The 23,615-nt window shown below is 45.6% G+C and overlaps 2 protein-coding genes and 1 gene segment (V, D, J or C); 2 read left to right on the top strand and 1 right to left on the bottom strand.

The window, feature by feature from the left end:
• Positions 1 to 5,336: 5,336 nt before the first annotated feature.
• Positions 5,337 to 6,914, top strand: LOC139673098 (trypsin I-P1-like). Its single transcript, XM_071558084.1, is given in 4 exon segments — positions 5,337 to 5,466; positions 6,236 to 6,342; positions 6,345 to 6,374; positions 6,765 to 6,914. Coding segments are annotated over 4 exon segments (417 nt in total).
• Positions 6,915 to 13,933: 7,019 nt separating this feature from the next.
• Positions 13,934 to 14,656, bottom strand: LOC139678008 (T cell receptor beta variable 29-1-like). The segment is given in 2 exon segments: positions 13,934 to 14,247; positions 14,614 to 14,656. Coding segments are annotated over 2 exon segments (357 nt in total).
• A 188-nt stretch (positions 14,657 to 14,844) lies between these two features.
• On the top strand, positions 14,845 to 22,962 carry LOC139673081 (trypsin-like). Of its 3 annotated transcripts, none has more exons than XM_071558071.1 (5): positions 14,845 to 15,502; positions 18,117 to 18,328; positions 19,267 to 19,520; positions 20,295 to 20,433; positions 22,645 to 22,962. In XM_071558071.1, the coding sequence occupies exons 2-5, from the start codon at positions 18,168 to 18,170 to the stop codon at positions 22,700 to 22,702; spliced, it is 612 nt and encodes a 203-aa protein (XP_071414172.1). In that variant the 5' UTR covers positions 14,845 to 15,502; positions 18,117 to 18,167; the 3' UTR covers positions 22,703 to 22,962. The 3 variants fall into 3 exon arrangements, with proteins under 3 accessions (XP_071414172.1, XP_071414157.1, XP_071414163.1); XM_071558056.1 differs by having other exon boundaries at positions 14,845 to 15,932; XM_071558062.1 differs by having other exon boundaries at positions 14,845 to 15,965.
• Positions 22,963 to 23,615: the final 653 nt, after the last annotated feature.

The raw sequence follows: 23,615 nt of genomic DNA, 5'->3' as shown, positions 1-23,615 counted from the left end.
GAAATAGAAATAAGGGAAATGGATGAGGATTCCTGGTGGGACTTCTGTCTCATAATGCCTGGAAGGAGAGGGCTTGTAGTGTGTCACCCAACTCAATGTTTCATTAAAGAAGATAGTTCATTGAAAGTCATGAGGAAAACTGGATGGAGGTGTTAAGCAGGAGACAGGATCAACAGGTGGAGACTGTGACAGAGTGCTGTGTTTTTGCTTCAGTATGAGAATAATGTTGAACAGAGTTTTGCTTGTTGATGAGCAGTGCTCACAAAATCAAGGACTTTATGGTTTCTCATGCTCTGCCAGTGAAGAGATGCACAAGAATCTGGAATGGAGCATTTCCAGGACAGCTGACCAGACTGGCCAAAAGGATACTTCATAGAATCATAGAAGTGACTGGGTTGGAAAAGACCTCTGAGATCATCAAGTCCAACCCTTGGTCCAACTCCAGCCCATTCACTAGATCATGGCACTCAGTGCCACAGCCAAGCTCAGTTGAAAAACCTCCAGGGAAGGTGAATCCACCACCTCTCTGGGCAGCCCATTCCAATGCCTGATTACACTCTCTGGAAAGAATTTTTTTCTGATATCCAACTTAAATTTCCCCTGGCAGAGCTTAAGCCTGTGCCCCCTTGTCCTATTGCTGAGTGCCTGGGAGAAGAGACCAACCCCCACCTGGCTAGAACTTCCCTTCAGGTAATTACAGACAGTGATGAGGTAACCTCTAAGCCTCCTCTTCTCCAAGCTAAACAACCCCATCTCCCTCAGCCTCTCCCCATATGAACTTATGCTTCAGTCCCTTCACCTGTCTTGTTGCCCTTCTCTGGACCCACTCCAGCCCCTCAATATCTTTCCTGAACTGAGGGGCCCAGCAGTGAACACAATACTCAAGGTGTGGCCTCACCAACGCAGAATGCAGGGGAAGGATCACTGCCCTGGTCCTGCTGGCCACGCTATTTTTGATACAGGACAGGATTCCATTGGACTTCTTGGCCACCTGGGCACACTGTTGGCTCATGTTGAGCTTCCTGTCAATTAGTATCCCCAGGTCCCTTTCTGCCTGACTGCTCTCCAGCCACTCTGTGCCCAGCCTGTAATGGTGCATGGGGTTGTTGTGGCCAAAGTGCAGGACCCAGCACTTGGCCTTATTGACCTTCATAAAAGAAAACATCATGCTTACTATATAAACTGCAGGGGGCTTACCAGAAGACACGGATTGCTACTCAGCAAGAGGCTGAGCATTGTTTACTGGAGTGCCTCTATTGTGCACTTGAGTTTTGTTCCTCTCTTTCTTTTCCTTTTCCATTACTATTATTATTATTGTTGCTATTATTCTTTTTGTTATGATGATGATGATAATGTTTCTATGCCCTAAGTTTCACCTTTGTCCTCTTCTTCTCCTTATCCCACTGGGGGCAAGATTTGAAGGGCTCCTCTGAGACAGTCTGTTTGCTGCATGACCTCTGAGTTGTGCCTCAGAAACACCCTGTCTGCCTTCACCTGAGATCAGTTGGCTCCATGACCAGGGCACACAGCCTGGAGGTCTGGGCTTCATGGGAGCCTCTAGAAGGGCTGTCAGACAGGCTGTTAGGAGCATGGCAGGGACTTGGGCGAGGTATATTCACTAGATATGGGCCTTCAAGCATTTAGGAACACAAGAAGCACAGAAACCCAAACGCAGGTCTTTGGCCATGACCTTTGGCAGTAGCATTATAGAGAGGCCAAGAGTCTCCTCTTGCTGATTTAAGCAAGCAGCATAGAGGGTCTCAGAGATCTTGTTCTTCTAGAGCATTACCAGCCAGCCCTTCATGATGCAATTGCTACTGTTAAGAATAACTGATAAGTCAAAGGCCAGGGTAGATTAAATAAGTGACAAAGGAAATCAAGAAAAAGTACCAAGGAAAAGGCAGGTATGGTTAAGCTTCTCAACTCAAACGCTCATTTTCTGGATTTTCCTGAAATTTGTGTGGATGCTAAACCAAGTGTGGAATTCTGTGTAAAGAAGGAAAAGAAAGCAGACCCTCATAGCTAAAGTATTGCTTAATAGTATACTAGAACTACAGATCAGAAAAGATATTATTTTAAAATGTCAATTTGTCTCTATGCCCATGGCTTGTTTTGGACAAAGAAATTATAAATCCACATAGAGATAAAATTATACGCTGTTGTAGGCAAGAAATTCTTCCTATTCTTTTTAGTTATGATAAAATTGGACAGCTTGACAATTTCTGTCATGCTTAGTCGTATTATGGACCTTTTCCTTTTGCACAGGAAGCTTCTAATCCTTATTTCTTTCACAGGGTAAAACATACTTCTATGAAAACTGGGCACTGATACCAGTTTAAAGACCAACAAAACTATGCAGCCCTTGGAGGAGTCACTGTCCTTGGACTTGTGCTTTAATGTGAAGGAAAATGTCCATCTGGACAGTGCCAGTGTGGGTATCAGTTCTCCAGAGCTTTCAAAGACAAGGCTTGCAGAATGGAGTAGAAAGAGTATTCCATCTCTTTCGGGAGATAACATGGTGAAGTTGGCAACCGCAAAGAAAATGATTATTTATCAAATGCCTTAAGCTTGAGGATATGTTGCATCATGACAGAACTCCTGACCCTTCCCAAGAAGGAGTGAAGAAGATCTCACTACTTGTGTTCACAGCATTATTTTTCATATGCATTACATTGATAAACATTAGCACTATCTCAAAAATACTTCTTTGTTAAAAAAAAATCTTTATAGAATATTCCAAAGATGAATGACAAACATGGTTTGGTACTTGGGCAGATATTTTCATACAGATTAGGAGAGAGAAATTAGGAAATGGAAATGGTGAGCATTCCCACATCCAAAGTACTTAACTGTGGGGGTGAGTGTAAGTGCATCCCTTAAGGAAAGCTGTTTGGAGTTCTACCTTAAAAAGAACAGAGCTACTTGGAGTATGTGTGGTGGCTTGTGACTATCTGAATAAACTCTTTAAGTTGTGAGCCTTCTGATCAAGCTTCTGATGTCTGCTGTGCCTGAGCTCTTCGGACCGCCAGTCCACACCCAGCTCGGTGTAGGGGGCTCCCCCTATACTTAACTTGCGAAGTTGTGGAGTGCACAAAATAGATTTTTCCATACTCCCTTTTAAAATTACTTATGGGGAATCTTTTTTCAGAAAAGTAGTGCTTTGTACGGGGCAATAAGACATATATATTATTCAACAGAAGGAATTTGCTAAATAAACTGAACAAAGTTAACCACTGTGGTTTTTTTGTTTCCCCCCCGCCCTGCCCCTTAAATACGTGTATTTTATCTATCTGTCCCCTACCTACAATATTCAATTTTTGTAAAAATATGCGTTTTTAAAAAACGCATGATCAGCCCATTGGAATCTCGAACTGGTTTGAGAGCTGTTCTCCACAGTTGCTGCATATAAGAATGAGGCAGAGAAAAATCGAAAGCCAAAATATATTTTCAAACTGAAGGTTACCCTCTGGAATAATTTAAAATAGTTCTCTGTCTTAGGACAGGTTTATGATTAACAGATATGTTTGTACTTTCTACTAGTGCTTATTAATGGCCAAATTTGGATCTTGAAATTTTCCACTGTATACTTCTTGTCTGGAGAAAACCTTGGACTAGAGATAAGGCCATTCCCAAAAATGTATTTCTAGCAGCTCTCTCTTCCAGTCAACCTGTTTGAACTTGAGGCTGAGTCAAGACCATAAAGTGCCTCCTGTTTCTTGCCCTTATTGGGGTGGCTGGTGAGTATATTTTTGACTTCCATGATTTGAAAGGAAGCTCATTGTCAGAGGAAAATGGCAAGATAGCCTATTGTAGGTAAGGCACATCCAGTTTCAACTTGCAGAAGTTTTAAGGCATTGTCCTGCAACTTCTGCCTTCTGTTCATTATTACTTTTGTCACAACACAGGGAATGAACGGCTACATAGGGGTTTCTCACCCAGTCACACAGGAATGTGTCCATAGCTCCAGAAAAAGACGGCCTGTATCTTAAGGACTGAGAAGTACACAGATAACAGTTCTGGCTCAGGAAGTCAAAAGGCTGCTGTAAAATGTTGCACTCTGGGGAGGTGCTTGCTCCAAGGCAATAGCACCGCCAACCTGTTTTGTACTTCTGTGTTCAGTCCAATATGGATCATTTCTGCAGACAGGATCCTGGGGAAGACACACTTTTCATCTACTCCAACAAGAGCATTTCTCTGTTCCTATGTTCTTCACTCAGGGAGTAGGTGGCAGTGCTTTAGTTGGGGAGACATGAGACACCAGACTAAGTCTGATCACCTTCTTGGAGGATGCAGCAAATGAACGTTCATTGGACTTGCTGACCACTGCAACATTGAGTGTTTATAGAAGTGGAGCCTACAGTTGAGGTGCTTCAGACAGGCAGACACAGGGGCACGAGATACCTAGGACCAGGTGTTGACATATGTGATTTCTTCTCTCCCAGTTGCCTTCCCCACCATTGCTGAGGATGATGATGACAAGATCGTGGGAGGCTACACCTGTGCAGAGAACTCTGTTCCCTATCAGGTGTCCCTGAATTCTGGTTATCACTTCTGTGGAGGTTCCCTCATCAGCAGCCAGTGGGTGGTGTCAGCTGCTCACTGCTACAAATCGTGAGTGGAAAAAATTACAATCCTCTACAACCTACTTTTGTCTTCCAGCTCCCTTCTAGCAGCAATTCTGAGTTGTGAGATACAAATACAAAAGTGGCTCTGTTCTGACCTGAGACAGCCAAGGGATGGGTGCGTCATTCAGGAAGGTGGGCTGAGGCATCCTAAGGGATTATTCCCTTCTGTAAATGTTTCTGTGGATGCAGAACACTTTCTGAAATGACAATGGAATAATCCAGCAACAAGTTATGGGTTATGATGTCTTACCAGTTGCATGGATTTGACTAAAGCATAGTCACAGGATAACACCAAGAGGAATGAATTCAGACTGATAGAGGTTTGCCTTTTTCCAGAAGGTTTGTATAAATCGCTGCTAGATATTCTTCTGCCATGCATGGATAAACCTGCAGAAATTCACTACCCATACTAGGAGTGGGATAAGATCTCTGCGTGAATCCCCACGGCTTACCGCAGGACAAGAAACATAACCTGCCCAGAAATGCTCCTGCAGCAGCCATGCTGAAGAAGTGCACACGGTGAAAAGGGAGCTTTCTCTTAACCTGTAGGTAGCAGTAAAGTACATGCCATGCTTTCTCTTTTCCAGTCACATCCAAGTGCAACTCGGGAAACATAACCTGGCACTCACAGAATCATCACAGCAGTTTATTAGCTCAGCTAAAGTCATCCACCACCCTGGCTACAGTGCCTATACCCTGGACAATGACATCATGCTCATCAAGCTTGCCACCCCAGCCCAGCTCAACAAATCTGTCCAGACAATTCCTCTGCCTACCAGTGGCGTGGCCACCGGTACCACTTGCCTGATCTCTGGCTGGGAGAACACAATTAGCAACGGCAGTGAGTACTCTGTGGGAAGGTACAGCCCTTGGGTGCTGGGAGACTCTCAAAGGCTTCACCATTGACTCCAAACAGGACAGGGTAAAGCACACAGAAGTTCTGTGCCAGAGGTCTTTTGAACACTGAGGCAATGTAGGACAGTAACCATTTGACTGCAGTAATCGCAAGCCTTTCCAAAATCCTTCTACTAATTTTCTGTTATGAACACGAAAGCACTGAAGTCACCCATGCACTGTAACTATCAGGTTCACAGGGCCATTAATTTTGTACTCTCAGCTGTCTGGTGCCAAGCACTAGCAATGTAACTAATGCCAACAGAGTAGCCAGTTCACTGAGAAGAACAAGGCCCACATCCAGGATTGTGGATGTAGAATTCATATAAAACACCTCCATTCTCTTAAAGCAGGGGTTGGTGACTGGTGTCTAATCCACTGATGACATCTAAACCTGCACCAGAGGAGCAGATTGCTGTCCTGAGGCTCACGTTGCTTGCAGTTTATGTGCCTCAAGAGTGGCTCCACACTTGCCAATTGATGATTTTCCAGGTAGCAGAGAAATTAAGGTGGCTGCAGTGTAGAATGGTGGGCATGTGGGTAGTGTGTGTTCCATCTAAACAGAAGGAATCCATGCTGTGTTTACTGTCCAGACGAAAAAGGACTACTGCTGGAACAGGATGTCCAGTGATTACCTGTGTGCAAAGAAAGACCTTCTCCAGGCTCTGGAAGGATCCCAACCATGTCATCAACCATCTCTCCCTAATTTTTTGTAGATTCATACCCAGATCTCCTGCAGTGCCTGAAGGCTCCTGTACTCTCCGACAGCGAGTGCCAGGATGCCTACCCTGGGCAGATTACAAAGAACATGATGTGTGTGTGTGATTCCTGGAGGGAGGAAAAGACTCCTGCCAGGTAAATCATCTGCCTCTCCTCTCCCATTTGCTTCTCTCCTGTCTTCTCCCAGCTGCGGAGAACTTCGTGGAACAGAACCAGCTATACTCACTACCATGGCACATCTGTATTTTTGAATGACAAGAGAGGCTTAGGGCACACACATCCTAAGCACCTGTCAAGCCCTGCATCTGGCAAAAACAGGCAGCATCTTCATCCTTAGCTGTGCTGCCCCTGGATCAAAAGTCAGTCATGGTAGCGTCAGGTGGACAGTGCTAATCAGAAATTGCCTTTGTAGATTTTTGTGCAGAATAAGCCCAAGTTCCTCAAATGTCAGTGAGTTCAGGGATCTCTGGCTCCTTGCTCAGACTGTTGTCATTTGCTGAATATCCATATCCTTTGTGAGCACAGGGAGATTCTGGTGGTCCCATGGTCTGCAATGGACAGCTGCAGGGCGTTGTTTCCTGGGGCATTGGACGTGCCCAGAGAGGCTATCCTGGAGTTTACACCAGGGTTTACAATTTTGTCTACTGGATCCAATCCACTATGTCTGCTAACTGAGTGTGACGTTCAGATCTGCTTAAGTTTTTATGCAGATTGAACTACAAGTTCGAATCATTCTCTTGAGCAAAATTAAAACTCAAACAAGTTATCTGTAAATACCAAAAACTGATTTTTATTAATTGATTTTAAGAGAGATGCGAAAGGAAAAGAGGAAAAATAAGAAAAGTTAGGAAAAATGCTTAAGATTATTTATAGAAGCAGAGAAAAGATACCACCATGAAAAACTACTTGAGTGCCTCATCGATGTAACTGAGAGGAAGGGGGGGGAGATGCTGATGTTCTCTCTGTTTCTGTCACGATGTTATCTCTTGGCTGCAAGAGGATTGTGAGTCTTTGAAATGCAAAATGCAGTTATTTCCCCTCACCACCGGACCGGCTTCTGGAGTAGCTGCAAAAGAGGGTGCTTTATTTTAGCCTGTAAGAGAAAAATTCAGAGAAAAGATATACCTCCACAGACAGTCACAGACTAGTCAAGCTGGCAAGCAGTCTCGTTCTTAGGCCGATGCCCTCTCTCCAGGCTGACAAGCAGTCTCTCCTTCGAGGCAGATGACAGCTGGTGGTGTTGGAAGAAAGGTAAGACGAGCTGAGAGGAGAGATCCGAAGAAGACTAGGCAAGGCTTCCTAGTTTCTCCTTGTCTCTTGTTCCTCCAACTTCTGAATTCATCTTCAGGTTTTTATAATGCTTTCTTAATCTCTACACATGTTTTTTGGCACGTAGTCAGGTCCAGATGTGGGAAACTGATCACAAAAGCAGGATTTTCTGGCAGGAAGTATTTCCTTGAGAAAGCTTTTCCACTAAAGCTGACATGGCAATGTTAGCAGAATGTATTGAGAGGCAGAAAACAATGGAGAAACATATTTTTGACTTGTTTACCCGCTACACTGAGACACTCTGGTTTGATGTGACTTGTTTTTTCTCCTCATCCTTTTCTCTCTTTTGCAACTGGACATGGAAAATGTATGAAAAATTAATAAAGGCTTTCAGGCACCCCTACTTTGTGCAGTGTGTCCCTGGAAACTTTCATAGGCTGTGACATGGAGGACAGAGGCTGTGAATGTCACCGTGGAGAAAATATTTAATAGTTGTAGTGCCTCTGTACTGGCAGGATCATAGAACACTTTGGAGACTCATCTTCAGGAGTCAGTTACTTGCAGTCATTTCTAGAGCAGGACATCTTTCCTGTCCTTTTGAAAGGGACAAGCAACAGGCTATATTTCCACAGTTCTTGAAATGATTCTGAAATTCATCCTCTAACTCTGCCTGTCCCACGTCCATTGAAAACACAACCAGCCGCATTCTTTCCTTGAGCCTGCTCATGCCATGGCAGGGAGGAATCCAAGAGAGAAGAGGGTGGTAACTTGGGAGAAGGTCAGTGGGAGGCACAGAATTGAAGGAGAGACTTAGGATCTCCCATGTGGAAGAGTTTGTCCTTGGCACAAGACTCTTTGGGATGTCAGCTTCTGCACTTGCAGAGCCCCAGAAGGAGCCCTTTCTGACTGAAATCACTAGAATGAATAACAGGTCAGAATAGGGGAAGGTGGGAAGTGAGGAGGAAAGGTAGGAAAGTGCAGGAAGGAAGGACTTAAGGCCAGAAAGGAAACAAGAAAGATCCCAAAAGGGGAAGAGGGTAAGGAGGTAAGCAGGGGAGAAGAAAGGAAAGCAGGCATAAATATAGGAAAGAACATAAGATAAAAGTAAGACAGAGAAGGAACATTGCAGGAGAGCAGGAAGGTCTCAGGGAATGATGGTAGCCATGAGTACTGTCCTAGTTTAACAGGTGGGACCAGTTAACACTGTGTTGGGGTGATTGAAGCTGTGTATTCTACCCCCTCTATTCATTCCCCAAGGACAATGGGCCATTAGCAGCAGCTGCCCAGTGAGTCATTAGCACCTTATGGGGGCGTGGCTGCTAAGGGGCCATCAACGGTTCAACAATACCCCCTGGCTCGCAGAGTTAATCACCCATTGTGTGAGTCCCTGCCCAGGGGGAGGGACTGGATGCTCCCTGAGGGTACATAAGTGGTGGGTAAGAAGACCTCAGGAACCACTTGTCGGATCCAGAGGAGCAGCAGGACCTCAACAGGAGGATATCACCGCTCTCAACCAGACTACGACTGCCACTCTGGACCAGACTGCAGCCATCACCTGCACCAACAAGTTTTTCACTTCCTTTTGCTTTGGACTTGGAGGAGCCAGGCAGGTCTCAGCACAAGGGCAAACAAACCCCTTTGGGTTTGTGCCCCAGGACACTGCGTAATACTGCTGGATTTTGTGAGTTGAAAGCAATTTCCCTTTGTGTCAGTGTATTTATTGTAATATTATTATTAAATTTTAGCTCTGACTTATAATCTCTCTCATGGTGAGTTCATTTCCCTTGCTGGTTCGCCTTTAAATAAGTACAAGTACCTAGAGCAACTCAGGGCTCTTTCCCCACAGTGCTGGGCTCTGTCCCCACACACTGTCAAGGCTTGGGTACATCACACACATCAGAGTGTTCAGACCACAGGGTAGCACTGGGACTTGGGGACCCTGGTGCACAGCAGTGTGCCCATTCCCTGGAGTCCAGTGGAGCCAAGGGACCAGTTTGCCTTTTCCTCCCAGTTGGTGGAGAAGGAAAGGGCTCTGTGAACTCCTCCACATCCTGCTTCCTTATGAGTTAGTGTAGTAGGCTGAACGGAAGAAGACATGGATTAGGATGAAGGAAATGGTAGGGGAACAGGTGTGAGAGGACAGAAAAGAAAGGACAGGATGATAGACAGAAAAACATCAAAGGAAAAGAGTGAGAAGCAGTCTGTTAATGGCAGAGAAATGAGGTGAGGCAGTGAGTGTAAGAAGAAAGTAGAGTCAAAAGGTGATTCAGAGATGGGAAAGAGTAGGAAAGAATTTAGACACTATGTAGAAAACAAACAGATAATGCCACCTCTTTCTGAAAGAGATGGAGGGCAAGTGAAGGAAATGGGTTCTTGCCAAACACAGGACTTGCTGTGTGCTGGTGGCTGATCCCTGCCTGCATGGAAAGGTTTGTGCTAGGTTGCTCCAGCATTTGAGTCACTGTGAATCTTGTTCAGCACAGAAATATGTGCCTGAGTCATTGAGTAGGGCATGATCTATCTTCACAGATAAACGTTTGTCCTTAGTGCCAGTACTCTGGACATGATTTTTGAATTCCTTCTCAATATCTGCTTTGCCTCCTTCCACTGAGTATACAACCAACTGCAGAGTGGCATCCTTCCCCACAGGCAGCTTGTACCAGGAAAAGGAGCTGACTCCACTCAGTGTTCCAGAACAGTTCAGAGTGACAGGTTCTCCCACTTGGATGACCATATGTGGGGATTGATAAGGAGCCAAGCCTGGAAAGAGAAGGCAAAGAATGTGGGAAGTGAAATACATTGAAGGGGACACAAAAATACATCCTTGATGTATGTTCTGGGATAGAGCAGCATCTGGATATCAGAAAGCCATGGGACCGTATTTTGTTTCTCTGCAAAAAGCAGATAGAATTTTTAAAAAAAGACCAAATAAACCAGTTCCCAAAAAACATTAAATGCGTTTTGAAAAATGATTACTTCAGCACAATAATCTGAAGTATAAAATAGGACAGAAAACACCACAGTTGTAGATCTGCAGTGTTTTCTGACTTAGGATGTTGAGGAAAAGCTCACCGTTTTCATCACCCATCCTCCCCCTTGAAGCCTTGGGGAAGGTGCCCAGCTTGCAAGTGGGCTGAAGCAGCAGCAGTGGCTCCAGTGCAGCCATTCAAGGAGAAGGGGAGCTCACTTACCCACAGGGGCCAGGATGGCCACAAGGAAGCAATGGAAATTCATGGAGAAAGGCCACCTCCTTCCAGCCACCTGCCCCTGATGACAGCACAGACACAGAGATGTGTAAAGAGGAAAGGTTGAGCTGGAGAGATACATCTCTTTGTGGGTGGGCAGGGGAGTGAGAGGGAGTCTGCAATGAGAGAAGGCAGTTGTCTGTCTGGGAACAGTGGGCGATGACACCTGCACACAGTGATGAGGTGCATGTCCTCTGCTCCAGTGACTTCCTGCTGTTTGTAAATGCGTGTGTGCATGAGTAGGTGGCAGTTAAGTGTTGTCACAGGAGCATGATGGGGCTGTGTGGCAGCCTGAGTGTGTGCATGGCACAAGGATGAACAGAGGCACCAAATGAGGGGAAGAGAAAGAGATCTCAGGCATGGAATTTTGTGCCTGTGCCTGCAGCTTGTCTCCTCTCTCGACATCTTCACAAACACAGACTCCCAACCCTGCAAGCTGCAGTGTGGAATTTTCTCTGCTTATCCCTGTTGGGCCTGATATGTTTCCCAGGTATGGGAAAAGTGCTGATCTGTCATCTTGGTCTCTGTTGCAGGATGACAGAGAGTATTTCTGTAACTGTTCTTCTCTTATTCCAAAGGAGCATCTCAAGGAGAGGAAAGGCTGTCTTTGTGTCTGCATTGGGACTACCTCTTGAGAGACTGCAGCACAGAGAGATTTCTGAAGACAAATGGTATGCACCATGAAACATGATAGTACAGACTTACCTTCTCCTTGCCAGAGAAGAGATAATACTCCTCTGCTCTCCTTATCATTTAGGACAAGAATGGACAAAGCTGCAGAAAACAATGTGTTCTTCTCTACACACGGTCTTATTCACCAGTCTGAGGCAGTGGGAAATCACTGTAGGCAGGAAGAGAGGCTCATAGTTTGTGTACCCTGAGTTGGTGTACAGAGGTCGGACAGACCCTGTGCACATCCATGCTGTGCTGTGGGCTGGCAATGCACGGCAGTGTAAGGCTGGCCCAGACAAGACAGCAAGCGATGTGACTGCTCAAGAATGTCATGGTCTTTGCAGTGAAGATGTTCCTGTGTCCTTTCAGCAGAAGGGAGCAGCAGTGCCTCCACCTCCCAAATCCTACATTGCATTTCTAAGTTTGTCCCATTTCATTTGTTTCCAGAAGGTGCCTACAGAAGATGCAGGGAAGACCCCAGATTCCTCTAAAGAAAGAAAAGGGAGAAAACAACAAAGAGTGTGGGCTACATTATGCAGTCAACAGGAAGAAACTTCACACCCTCACAACATCTCCAGCACTCTAGTGTAGAAGAGGCTGTGCTTGATTTATACATGGAATGGGTCTCTCTTTCCCATGGGCTTCTCTGGGGATGGGCAGGTGGCAGACCAGTGCAGGGGGAGCCTTGCAGATCACATGGTATTTGAAGATTTAGTGATCTTGACCATGCATTCCTGCACTGTTGGGTCTTGTGTTTAGGTCTCAGGAAGCCGGTATATTAGCAGGGGAATCTGCAGTGTGGGAACCTTCTGGAATGCCTCCTGCCAGCCTGTGCCACTCACTGGAGTATGTTATTTGTGACAGAAAGAATCCCAGAATGGGTAAGGTTGGAAAGGCCCACTGTGGGAGAATCTGATCTAACCTGCCTGCTCAATCAGGGTCTTGCTTACAGCACATTGAACAGGATTTTGTCCAGATCGTTCTTGAATATGTCCAGGGAGGGAAATTCCACAATCTCTCTGGGCAACCTGCTCTAGTGCTCAGTCACCCTCACAACAAAGAAGTTCTTCCTTATGTTCAGGTGGATCTTCCTGTGCATCAGTTTCTGCCCCTTGCCTGTCATACTATTGCTCAGCACCACTGAGGAGGGCCTGCCTCCATCCACTTGACACTGTCCCTTCAGATATTTATGTCTATTCATAAGGTCCTCTGCCATCCATCTCTGCTCAAGGGTCATGAGGCCCAGTTCCCTGAACCTTTCCTCATAAGGGACATGCTCCATTCCTTTAATCATTGTCATGGCACTCTGTTCGATCTGCCACTGGAGCTCCATGTCTCCCTACTACTGAGGAGTCAAGAACTAGACACCGCCCTCCAGGTGTACCTTATTGGGGCTGACCAGAAGGGCAGGATCCTCTCCCTCGACCTACTGCCAATGCTTTTCTAATTTCCCCTGGGATACCATTTGCTGTCCTGGACCCAAGGACACACTGCTGGCTAATGGACAGCTTCTTGTTCACCAGGACCCCCAGGTCCTTCTCCACAGACTTGCTTTCCAGCAAGACACCTCGAGGCTCTACTGGGCAGTAATATGGAGTTGTTCTTTCTCAGGTGCACGACCCTCCATTTGCCTTTGTTGGATTTCAGATGGTTCTTCTTTGCCATTCTCTGCAACCTGTTGAGGTCCTTCTGAAGGGCTGCACAGTAGTCCAGGGTATCAGCCACTTCTCCCAGCTTTGTGTCATCAGTGGACTTGATGAGGAGATTCTCTACCCCTTCATCCAAGTCATGATGAATAGAACACTCTATCCTCTTGGAAAATTTCTATTACCTGTACAGCTTACTGACACAGTCTGTCATTTCTGTAATATCTTTGGGAAAGTTAAACTGCATTTTGATCAAGGGCAGGAAAGCAGTGATTCTGATCCAGAGACCCCTGTACATTGGAGGAGTCCATGATAAACATCACGGGTAACCGAAATGAGTACAATGTTGTGCTGTGCTGCACACAATCCTTGGCAATGTACTACCACAGATGAGTCATTGTAACAGAGGAGCACGTGGGCAGCTGCCACCTGGTACTGGCTACTCCAACACCTGCCTCGCCTTGCCTCTATCTAAAGGTGCACCAGGAATTCACACGAGGATTCTTTTGCTTGGATAGTAATAATCATGAGCAGCATTGACTGTTGGGAAATGAGAGGAAAATCTCTGGATTGTAGAATGAAGAGAGAAAGAAAAAGATGATGAGAGAAAGGGAGGCAGAGAGAGGAAAAAGGGTTGACAGAAGTGAATCTAATGTAAGAGTTAAATGAAGAGGGATGCTAGAAGGATTGAGGTGGCAAAGACAGAAAGCAGGAGAGATAAATTCTCAGCATCTGAGAAGAGAACGGAAGGCTAAGAAGAGGAGCAGGTGATGAGTGGAAAGCCATCATCCTGCCTTGTGCAGCACGAGTGAGGAGGAAAGCAGGTCCTCTTTGTGGAGGGAGAGGTTTGTGCTTAGCTCCCTCAGCAGTCTAGCCACTGTGTTTCACTTTCAGCACAGTAATAGGTGCCAGAGTCATTGAGGAAAGCATGCTCTATAGAGAGGGTGATACTGTCTCCTTGGATCTTACTGGACTTGAAATGGCTCTCGAAACCCTTCTCAACAGCTGCACTACCACCTTGAATGGCAGAAGCCACTAGGGTCAGCCTGGAGTCCTTCCCTGAAGGCAGCATATACCAGTACATGGCTGTGTTGGTGGATTTCTTCTCGGAACATTTCAAATCCAGAGAATGGCCTTCTTGTATCACCATGTCTGGGGACTGTTCCAGAGCCAACACTGGAAAGGAAAAGGAGGAGCATTAAAGAGAAGGAAAAAATGGAAAATGTGAACTAGGTACTGTGGGTTGGTAGAGAAGAGGCAGAGAAGGAACTAGAAAGAAGAAACTGGGGAGCAATACAAGGCATGAGTTAGTTTCCACTCTCTCTCTAGTAGGCAAGACACAATCCTGGGCAGTTTGTGTCCAAAAAAGGGAACCATTTGGGTGCTGCTCTAAGAATTAAAAATAGACTGCCTGAGCAAGAGACTCCGGGATTCCTTCCCACCTCATTCATTCACTATCCTCAACAGAGTAACTGAATGCATAGTTGAGAGCTCAGCAGTGGGATCGATGTAGGTGCTCAAGGGTGAGTTGAGTCCACTTACCCAGAGGTGCCAGCACGACCACAATCAAATAGCAGGGAACCATGAGGGAAAAGCCCCTATCCTGTCAGCAACCTGCTTTTTGTAGCTGTTCAAAGGTATGTGAAGAGGAAGAACTGAGGGAGGATGAGACATATTGGGGTGGGGCAGGACAAGAAAGGTGAGAAAGGATTGGCTGGGGGGGAACACTGGAGAATGACACAAACCATTGCAGGAAAGCAAAAGCCCTTCAGAGGTGCAGTGGGTTGGGTGGCAGTGGGTGCTGGGAAGAGAAGAATGGGGTTGTATGAGCAGAATTATGCTGAGTTTGCATGGAAGTTGGAGCAGCCAAGAAGAGTTTGCATGGAAGTTGGAGCGGCAGAAGAATGCTGAGAGCTCCTCTTCTCCTTCTGATCTCCATGAGAACTGGAGGAATGAGGTAGAAAGGACACACGTTGAGCTCTTCAGTATTCCCTTGAATTTTCCCTGTCTTCCCTTCTTTGGGGTTAGGGTGACCTCTGCCTCCACTTTCATAGCTGGCAGGAAATAGCCTGAGTTCCTCCAGAGATGATTTCTGCCTGGAACCTGGGGCCGAGCTGGATGTCTCAGCCTAGTGCTGCCTCTGAGACAAGGACTTCTGGCAGTTCTGCTTCAGGAACACACTTCATCTGGCAAATTTATGGACTGAGACCATCTGTGTGATTGCCCCCTCTGCCCTGTGAATCAATGTGTCCAAGGTGATTGGCTTTTGTTGCAGGACTGAGCTTCTCCTGCAGTGGGGTGTGGAGTGTGCCACTGGGATACAGCCAGTGAAAGCAGCTACACTGTGCAATTTCATTCAGTTGTATGCTACCACTAACACCTCACTGTTCCTTCTCCTCCTTCCTGTGCTTGGAGCTTGATCTGATGTAAGGTAAGGAGAAACAAAGGAAATGGACTAGGATCCCTGGTGGAACCTCTGTCTCATGATGCTGGAAAGTAGAAGACTAGTGGTGTGTCATGTTTTGCTGAAGAAAATAGTTCCTTGAAAGTCATGAGAAAAATTTTATGCAGGTTTTAAGAAGGAGACAGGATCAGCAGATGGAGACTGTGATATAGTGCTGTGGTTTTTCTTCAGTATGAGAATAATATTGGTAACACAGTTTTACTTGTTGCTGAGCAGTGCTCCCAAAATCAAGAACTTTATGGTTTCTCATGCTCTGCCAGTGAAGAGATACACAAGAACCTGGAATGGAACATTTCCAGGACAGCTGACCCAAACTGGCCAAAAGGATTCTTCTACCACAAAACATTATGCTCAGTAAATAAACTTTAGAGGGTTCAATAGAAGACACTGATTGCTGGTAAGGGACAGGCTGGGGATTGGTCACCGGGTGGTGAGTACTGAATCATGCATCACTTCTGTTTCTTGAGCTTTATTACTCTCTCTCTTTTACTTTTTATTTCTCTAGTTAATATTGTTCATGCATTTTTGTCTTTGTTCTTGTAATAATGAGGGTGATGATGATGGTTTTAATCCCTAAGTTTCACCTTTGTCCTGTTTTTCTCCATATCCCACTGGGGGCAAGATCTGAAGGGCTCCTCTGAGTCAGTCTGTTTGCTGCATGACCTCTGAGTTGTGCCTCAGAAACACCCTGCCTGCCTTCACCTGAGATCAGTTGGCTCCATGACCAGGGCACACAGCCTGGAGGTCTGGGCTTCAAGGGAGCCTCTAGAAGGGCTGTCAGACAGGCTGTTAGGAGCATGGCAGGGACTTGGGCAAGGTATATTCACTAGATATGGGCCTTCAAGCACTTAGGAACACAAGAAGCACAGAAACCCAAACCCAGGTCTTTGGCCATGACCTTTGGCAGTAGCATATAGAGAGGCCAAGAGTCTTCTCTTGCTGATTTAAGCAAGCAGCATAGAGGGTCTCAGAGATCTTGTTTTTCTAGAGCATTACCAGCCAGCCCTTCATGATGCAATTGCTGCTGTTAAGAATAACTGAAAAGTCGAAGATTAGAGTAGATTAAATAAGTGCAAAGGAAACCAATAAAAAGTACCAAGAAAAAGGCAGGTATGGTCAAGCTTCCCAATTCAGGCACTCAGTTTCTGGATTTTCCTGCAATTTGTGTGGATACTAAACCAAGTGGGAAACCCTGTGAAGAGAAGAAAAAGCAAGCATTCCCTCATAGCCTAAGTGTTGCTTAATGTGATATAAGAACTGTAGATCAGAAAAAATATTGTTTTAAAATGTCAATCTGTCTCTATGCCAACGGTATATTTTGACACAGAAATTATAAGTCCACATGGAGATCAAATTATACACTTTTGTAGACTAGACATTCTTCCCATCAGTTATGACAGAATTGGAAAGCTTCAGTAATTTTTGCCATGCTTAGTCCTATTATGGACTTCTTCCTTTTCCACAGGAAGGTTCTAATCCTCATTTCTTTCATAGAATAAAACATGTTTCTAAGAAAGCTGGGCATTGATACCAATTTAAAGGCCAACAAAATTTATGCAGCCTTTGGAGGAGTCACTGTCCTTGGACTTGTGCTTTATCGTGAAGGAAAATGTCCATTTGGACAGTGCCACTGTGGGTATCAGTCTTCCATAGCTCTCAAAGAAAAGGATCATGGAATGGAGTAGAAAGAGTAATCCTATTTAGTCTCTCATGCTATTCAAGCATCTCAAAGAATATTCCTTCTGTTTAATGTCTCTTGAGAGTACTCCTTGTCTTTTGGGAGATAACATGATGAAGTTGGCAACTGCAGGGAATTGACTATTCATCAAATGCATTAAGCTTTAGCAAATATTACATCATGACAGAACTCCTCACCCTTCCTAATAAGGATTCCAGAAGATCTCGTTGCTTGTGTTCACAGCATTATTTTTCATATTCATTACATTGATAAACATCAGCACTATCCCAAAATTCTTCTGTGGCAAGAATGAGCCTCTGTAGAACATTCTAAAGATGAATAACAAACATGGTTTGGTACTTGGGCAGATATTTTCATATAGATTAGGAGAGAGAAATTAGGAAAGGAAAATGGTAAGCATTCCCACATTTGAAGTATTTAACCTGCGGACAAGTGAAGAACACAAAATAGTCTTTATCATACTCGCATGTGAAACTACTTATGAGGATTTTTTTTTAGGAAAACAGTGGTATTCTATGTGACAAAATGGCACACATATTATTCAAGTAAAGGATATTGTTAAAATAAACTGAACACAGTAGAAAACTGGGCATGCTGACTTTTTTATTCTTGGTCCTAATACAACATTGTATCTTTCTGCCCACTAACTGCAATATTAAACCTCTGGTAAAACTATGCATTTTGAACAGTGACACTGTCAGAGCAGAGCAATCTGAAAGGGGTTTGAGAGTTGTTCTCAACAGATTTTGACTATAAGAAGAAGAGAGCAAATACTACATTTCCAAAACTAAAATTTAGTTTGAAATGGAAGGCTGCACACCAGAAGAATTTAATGTAGCTGCCTAAGGACAGGTTGATGATTAATGGATATGTTGTTTGTAGTTTCTACTAGTCCCTGTTAAGGCCCACATTTGGATCCTGGAATCTTCCACCATGAACTTTTTGTCTGGAGAAAATCTTACCTTGGACTTAAGAAAAGGCCATTTCACAACAGGTATGTCTAGCAGCTCCCACTTAAAGTCAACCTGTTTGGACTTGAGGCTGAATCAAGACCATGAAGTGCCTGCAGGTTCTTGCCTTTGTTGGGGTGGCTGGTGAGTATATCTTTTTGTAATGGTTTGACCCAAGGCCTTCCCCAGTAACCATTGTATCTAAGGAAGTTACGAGTATTCCACACGTGTCTTCCACGTAGCAGTGGGGGAGTGGTTTTTTCCTTCCCGGTCCTTGGCTGAGGAGCTGGAGGGAGGTGGTGGAGGTCTGGTCCCTCCGGTCCCTGGTGTTTCTCCTGTCCTGGGTGAGATTGTTTCATTCTTGTTCCCCTTACTTGAGGTTTTTAATTGTGTTTGTTTTGATTCATTCGGTTTCTTTGGGTTGGGTTGGTGTCTTCCCTATTTTCCAGCTAATCAATCCCCTTTTCTCCCTTCCCCTCTCCCCTGGGGGGTGGGATCCTACGTATTGTGTATACAGTGTGGTTTGTAAATGTTAGTAAATATAATTTATTCTTTTTATTCAGTTCAGTTTCTTTAGAGTGCGTTTCTTTTCAGTTTTTTTTTCCCTTTCCTTTGCTGGGAAAGTTCTGGGAGGGGGAAGGGGGGCCAGTCCAGGGTTGGCAACAGCTAGGCCAAACCTGCGACACTTTTACTTCTATTTCCGTAATTTAATAGGAAGCTCATTTTCTGAGCAAAGTGACAACGAGACCCCAGGGTGTTGTAGCCCGATTCAGGTGGACCTGAGTGACCACCTTACAGGTTTCCCAATTGGAGTCAGACCACCGCACCTGGGGCGGGGTCACTTGAAGTTATATATACCTGTGTTTTTGAATAAACTTGGGATTTGCTTTACATCACATTGGTGGGTGCAGTCCTCCCTAGGGCCTGGCGGCAACACCAGGGCTTACTGCAGGACAAGAAAGATAACCTGCCCAGAAATGCTCCTGCAGCAGCCATGCTGAAACAATTGCATGTGGGGACAGTGAGCTTTCTCTTAACCTGTGGGTAGCAGTAAAGTACATGCCATGCCTTCTCTTTTCCAGTCGCATTCAAGTGCAACTCAGGAAACATAACCTGGCACTCACAGAATCATCACAGCAGTTTATTAGCTCAGCTAAAGTCATCCACCACCTTGGCTACAGTGCCTATACCCTGGACAATGACATCGTGCTCATCAAGCTTGCCACCCCAGCCCAGCTCAACAAATCTGTCCAGACAATTTCTCTGCCTACCAGTGGCGTGGCTGCTGGCACCACTTGCCTGATCTCCGGCTGGGGCAACACACTCAGCAATGGCAGTGAGTACTCTGTGGGAAGGTACAGCCCTTGGTTGCCGGGAGACTCTCAAAGGCCTCACCATTGACTCCAAACAGGAAAGGGTAAAGCACAGAGATGTTCTGCGCCAGAGGTCTTTTGAGCACTGAGGCAGTATAGGAGAGTAACCATTTGACTGCAGTAATTGCAAGCCTTTCCAAAGTCCTTCTTCTCATTTTGTGTTATGAACACGAAATCACTGAAGTCACCTATGCACTGTAACCAGCAGCTTCACAGAGCCATTAATTTTGTGGCCTATTGCTCTCAGCTATCTGGTGCCAAGCACTAGCAATGGAACTAAGGGCAACAGACTAGTCAGTTCATTGAGAACAAGGCCCACATCCATGATTGTGGATCTAGAGTTCATATAAGACACCTCCATTCTTTTAAAGCAGGGGAAGGTGACTGGTGTCTAATCCACTGATGACATCTAAATCTGCACCAGAGGAGCAGATTGCTGTCCTGAGGCTCAGGTTGCTTGCAGTTTATGTGCCTCAAGAGTGGCTCCACACTTGCCAATTGATGATTTTCCAGGTAGCAGAGAAATGAATGCGTCTGCAGTGTAGAATGTTGGGCCTATGAGTAGTGTGTGTTCCATCTAAACAGAAGGAATCCATGCTGTGTTTACTGTCCAGACGAAGAAGGACAACTGCTAGAACAGGATGTCCAGTGGTTACCTGTGTGCTAAGGAAGACCTTCTCCAGGCTCTGGAAGGACCCCAACCATGTCATCAACCATCTCTCCCTATTTTCTTGTAGATTCATACCCAGATCTCCTGCAGTGCCTGAAGGCTCCTGTACTCTCCGACAGCGAGTGCCAGGATGCCTACCCTGGGCAGATTACAAAGAACATGATGTGTGTGTGTGATTCCTGGAGGGAGGAAAAGACTCCTGCCAGGTAAATCATCTGCCTCTCCTCTCCCATTTGCTTCTCTCCTGTCTTCTCCCAGCTGCGGAGGCCTTCATGGAACAGAACCAGCTATACTCACTACCATGGCACATCTGTATTTTTGAATGACAAGAGAGGCTTAGGGCACACACATCCTAAGCACCTGTCAAGCCCTGCATCTGGCAAAAACAGGCAGCATCTTCATCCTTAGCTGTGCTGCCCCTGGATCAAAAGTCAGTCATGGTAGTGTCAGGTGGACAGTGCTAATCAGAAATGGCCTTTGTAGAACTTTTGTGCAGAGTAAGCCTGACAAGGGGTGCTGAAATATCAGTGAGTTCAGGGATCTCTGGCTCATTGCTCAGGCTGTTGCCATTTGCTGAATATCCATATCCTTTGTGTGCACATGGAGATTCCGGTGGTCCTGTGGTCTGTAATGGACAGCTGCAGGGTGTTGCTTCCTGGGGCATTGGATGTGCCCAGAGAGGCTATTTCAGAGTTTACACCAGGGTTTACAATTTTGTCTCCTGGATCCAATCCAGTATATCTGGCAACTGAGACACTCTGGTTTGATGTGACTTGTTTTTTCTCCTCATCCTTTTCTCTCTTTTGCAACTGGACATGGAAGGCGTATGAAAAATCAATAAAGACTTTCAGGCCCTCCTACTTTGTGCAGTATGTCCCTGGCAACATTTACAGACTGACATAGAAGACAGAGGCTGTGAATGTCACTGTGGGGAAAGTGTTTGATAGTCATGGTGTCTCTCAACTGGTGGAATCATGGAACACTTTGCAGACTCATCTTCAAGAGTCCATTTCATGCAGTCATTTCTAGAGCAGAACACCTTTCCTGTCCTTTTGAAAAGTAAAAGCAACAGGCTATATTTCCACCATTCTTGAAATGATTCTGAATTTCATCCTCTAACTCTGCATATCACACTTCCACTAAAAACACAACCAGCTGTATCCTTTCTTTGAGCCTGCTTATGCCATGGCAAGGAGGATTCAAAGAGAGAAGAGGGTGGTTATGTTGGAAGAAAATCAGCTTAAGGCAGAGAATTAAAGGAGAGACTTAGGATCTCCCATGTGGAAGAATTTGTCCTTGGCAGGAGACTCACTGGGATGTCACGTTATGTACTTGCAGAGCCCCAGAAGGAGACATTTCTGAAACCACCAGAAAGAATAAAAGATCAGAAGAGGGGAAGGTGGGAAGTGAGGAGGAAAGGCAGGAAAGCTGTGGGGAGGAAGGACTTAAGGGCAGGAGGGAAACAGAAATGATCCCAGAAGGGGAAGAAGGTAAGGAGGAAGGCAGAGGAAAAGGCAGGAAAGCAGGCAGAAATCTAGGAAGGAACAAAAGGTAAAAGGAAGACTTGGAAGCATGGTTTGCAGGAGAGCAGGAAGATCTCAGGGATTGATAGTAGCCATGAGTACCTGCAGCAGTTCAGGGCTCTTTCCACAGAGTACCGGGCTCCACCCCTGCACACTGTAAAGACTTGGCTACATCACACACATCAGAGTGTTCAGGCCACAGGGTAGCACTGGGACTTGGGGACCCTGGTGCACAGCAGTGTTTTCATTCCCTGGAGTCCAGTGGGGCCATGGGACCAGTGGGCCTTCTCCTTCCAGTTGGTGGAGAAAGAAAGGGCACTGTGAACTCTTCCACATCCTGCTTCTCTATGAATTAGTGTAGCAGACGGAAAGGAAAAAGACATGGAGGAAGATGAAGGAAATAGGAGGGGAACAGGTGTGAGAGGACAGAAAAGAAAGGTCAGGATGACAGACAGAAAGACGTTAAAGGAAAAGAGTGAGAAGCACTCTGTGAACGGCAGAGAAACGAGGTGAGACAGTGAGGATAAGAAGAAAGGAGAGTCAAAAAGTGACTCAGAAAAGGGAAGGAATGTGAAAGAATTTAGAGATTATGCAGAAGACAAGCAGACAATGCCACCTCTTTCTGAAAGAGGTAGAGGGCAAGTGAAGAAAATGGGTTCTTGCCAAACACAGGACTTGCTGTGTGCTGGTGGCTGATCCCTGCCTGCATGGAAAGGTTTGTGCTAGGTTGCTCCAGCTTTTGAGTCACTGTGAATCTTGTTCAGCACAGAAATATGTGCCTGAGTCATTGAGTAGGGCATGATCTATCTTCACAGATAAACGTTTGTCCTTAGTGCCAGTACTCTGGACATGATTTTTGAATTCCTTCTCAATATCTGCTTTGCCTCCTTCCAGTGAGTATACAACCAACTGCAGAGTGGCATCCTTTCCCACGGGCAACTTGTACCAGTAAAAGGAGCTGACTCCACTCAGTGTTCCAGAACAGTTCAGAGTGACAGGTTCTCCCACTTGGATGACCATATCTGGGGATTGATAAGGAGCCCAGCCTGGAAAGAGAAGGGAAGGAAGGTGGGAAGTGAAATACCTTGAAGGGGTCACAAATTACATCCTTGAAGAATGTCATGGGATGGAGTGAAATCTGGATATCAGGAAGCCATGAGACAGTATTTTGTTTCTCTGAAAAAAAACATGTAGGGGAAAAAAAAAGCCCAAATAAACCAGATTCCAAAACAGCAGTAAATCTCTTGTGAAAAATAATTATTGCAGTGGTCTCAAGTGGAGTATCAAAATGGGACAGAAAACACCACATTTGTAGATCTGCAGTGTTTTCTGATTTAAGAGGCTGAGGAAAAGCTCACCGTTTTCATCACCCATCCTCCCCCTTGAAGCCTTGGGGAAGGTGCCCAGCTTGCAAGTGGGCTGAAGCAGCAGCAGTGGCTCCAGTGCAGCCATTCAAGGAGAAGGGGAGCTCACTTACCCACAGGGGCCAGGATGGCCACAAGGAAGCAATGGAAATTCATGGAGAAAGGCCACCTCCTTCTAGCCACCTGCCCCTGATGACAGCACAGACACAGAGATGTGTAAAGAGGAAAGGTTGAGCTGGAGAGATACATCTCTTTGTGGGTGGGCAGGGGAGTGAGAGGGAGTCTGCAATGTGAGAAGGCAGTTGTCTGTCTGGGAACAGTGGGCAATGACACCTGCACACAGTGATGAGGTGCATGTCCTCTGCTCCAGTGACTTCCTGCTGTGTGTGAATGTGTGTGTGCATGAGTAGGTGGCAGTTAAGTGTTGTCACAGGAGCATGATGGGGCTGTGTGGCAGCCTGAGTGTGTGCATTGCACAGGTATGCACAAAGAGACACCAAA

This window comes from Pithys albifrons, chromosome 1 (genome assembly GCF_047495875.1).
Source record: "Pithys albifrons albifrons isolate INPA30051 chromosome 1, PitAlb_v1, whole genome shotgun sequence".
Classification (NCBI taxonomy): domain Eukaryota; kingdom Metazoa; phylum Chordata; class Aves; order Passeriformes; family Thamnophilidae; genus Pithys; species Pithys albifrons.
Note: the sequence above shows the minus strand (reverse complement) of the source record. Positions and strands in the feature narration are given on the sequence as shown.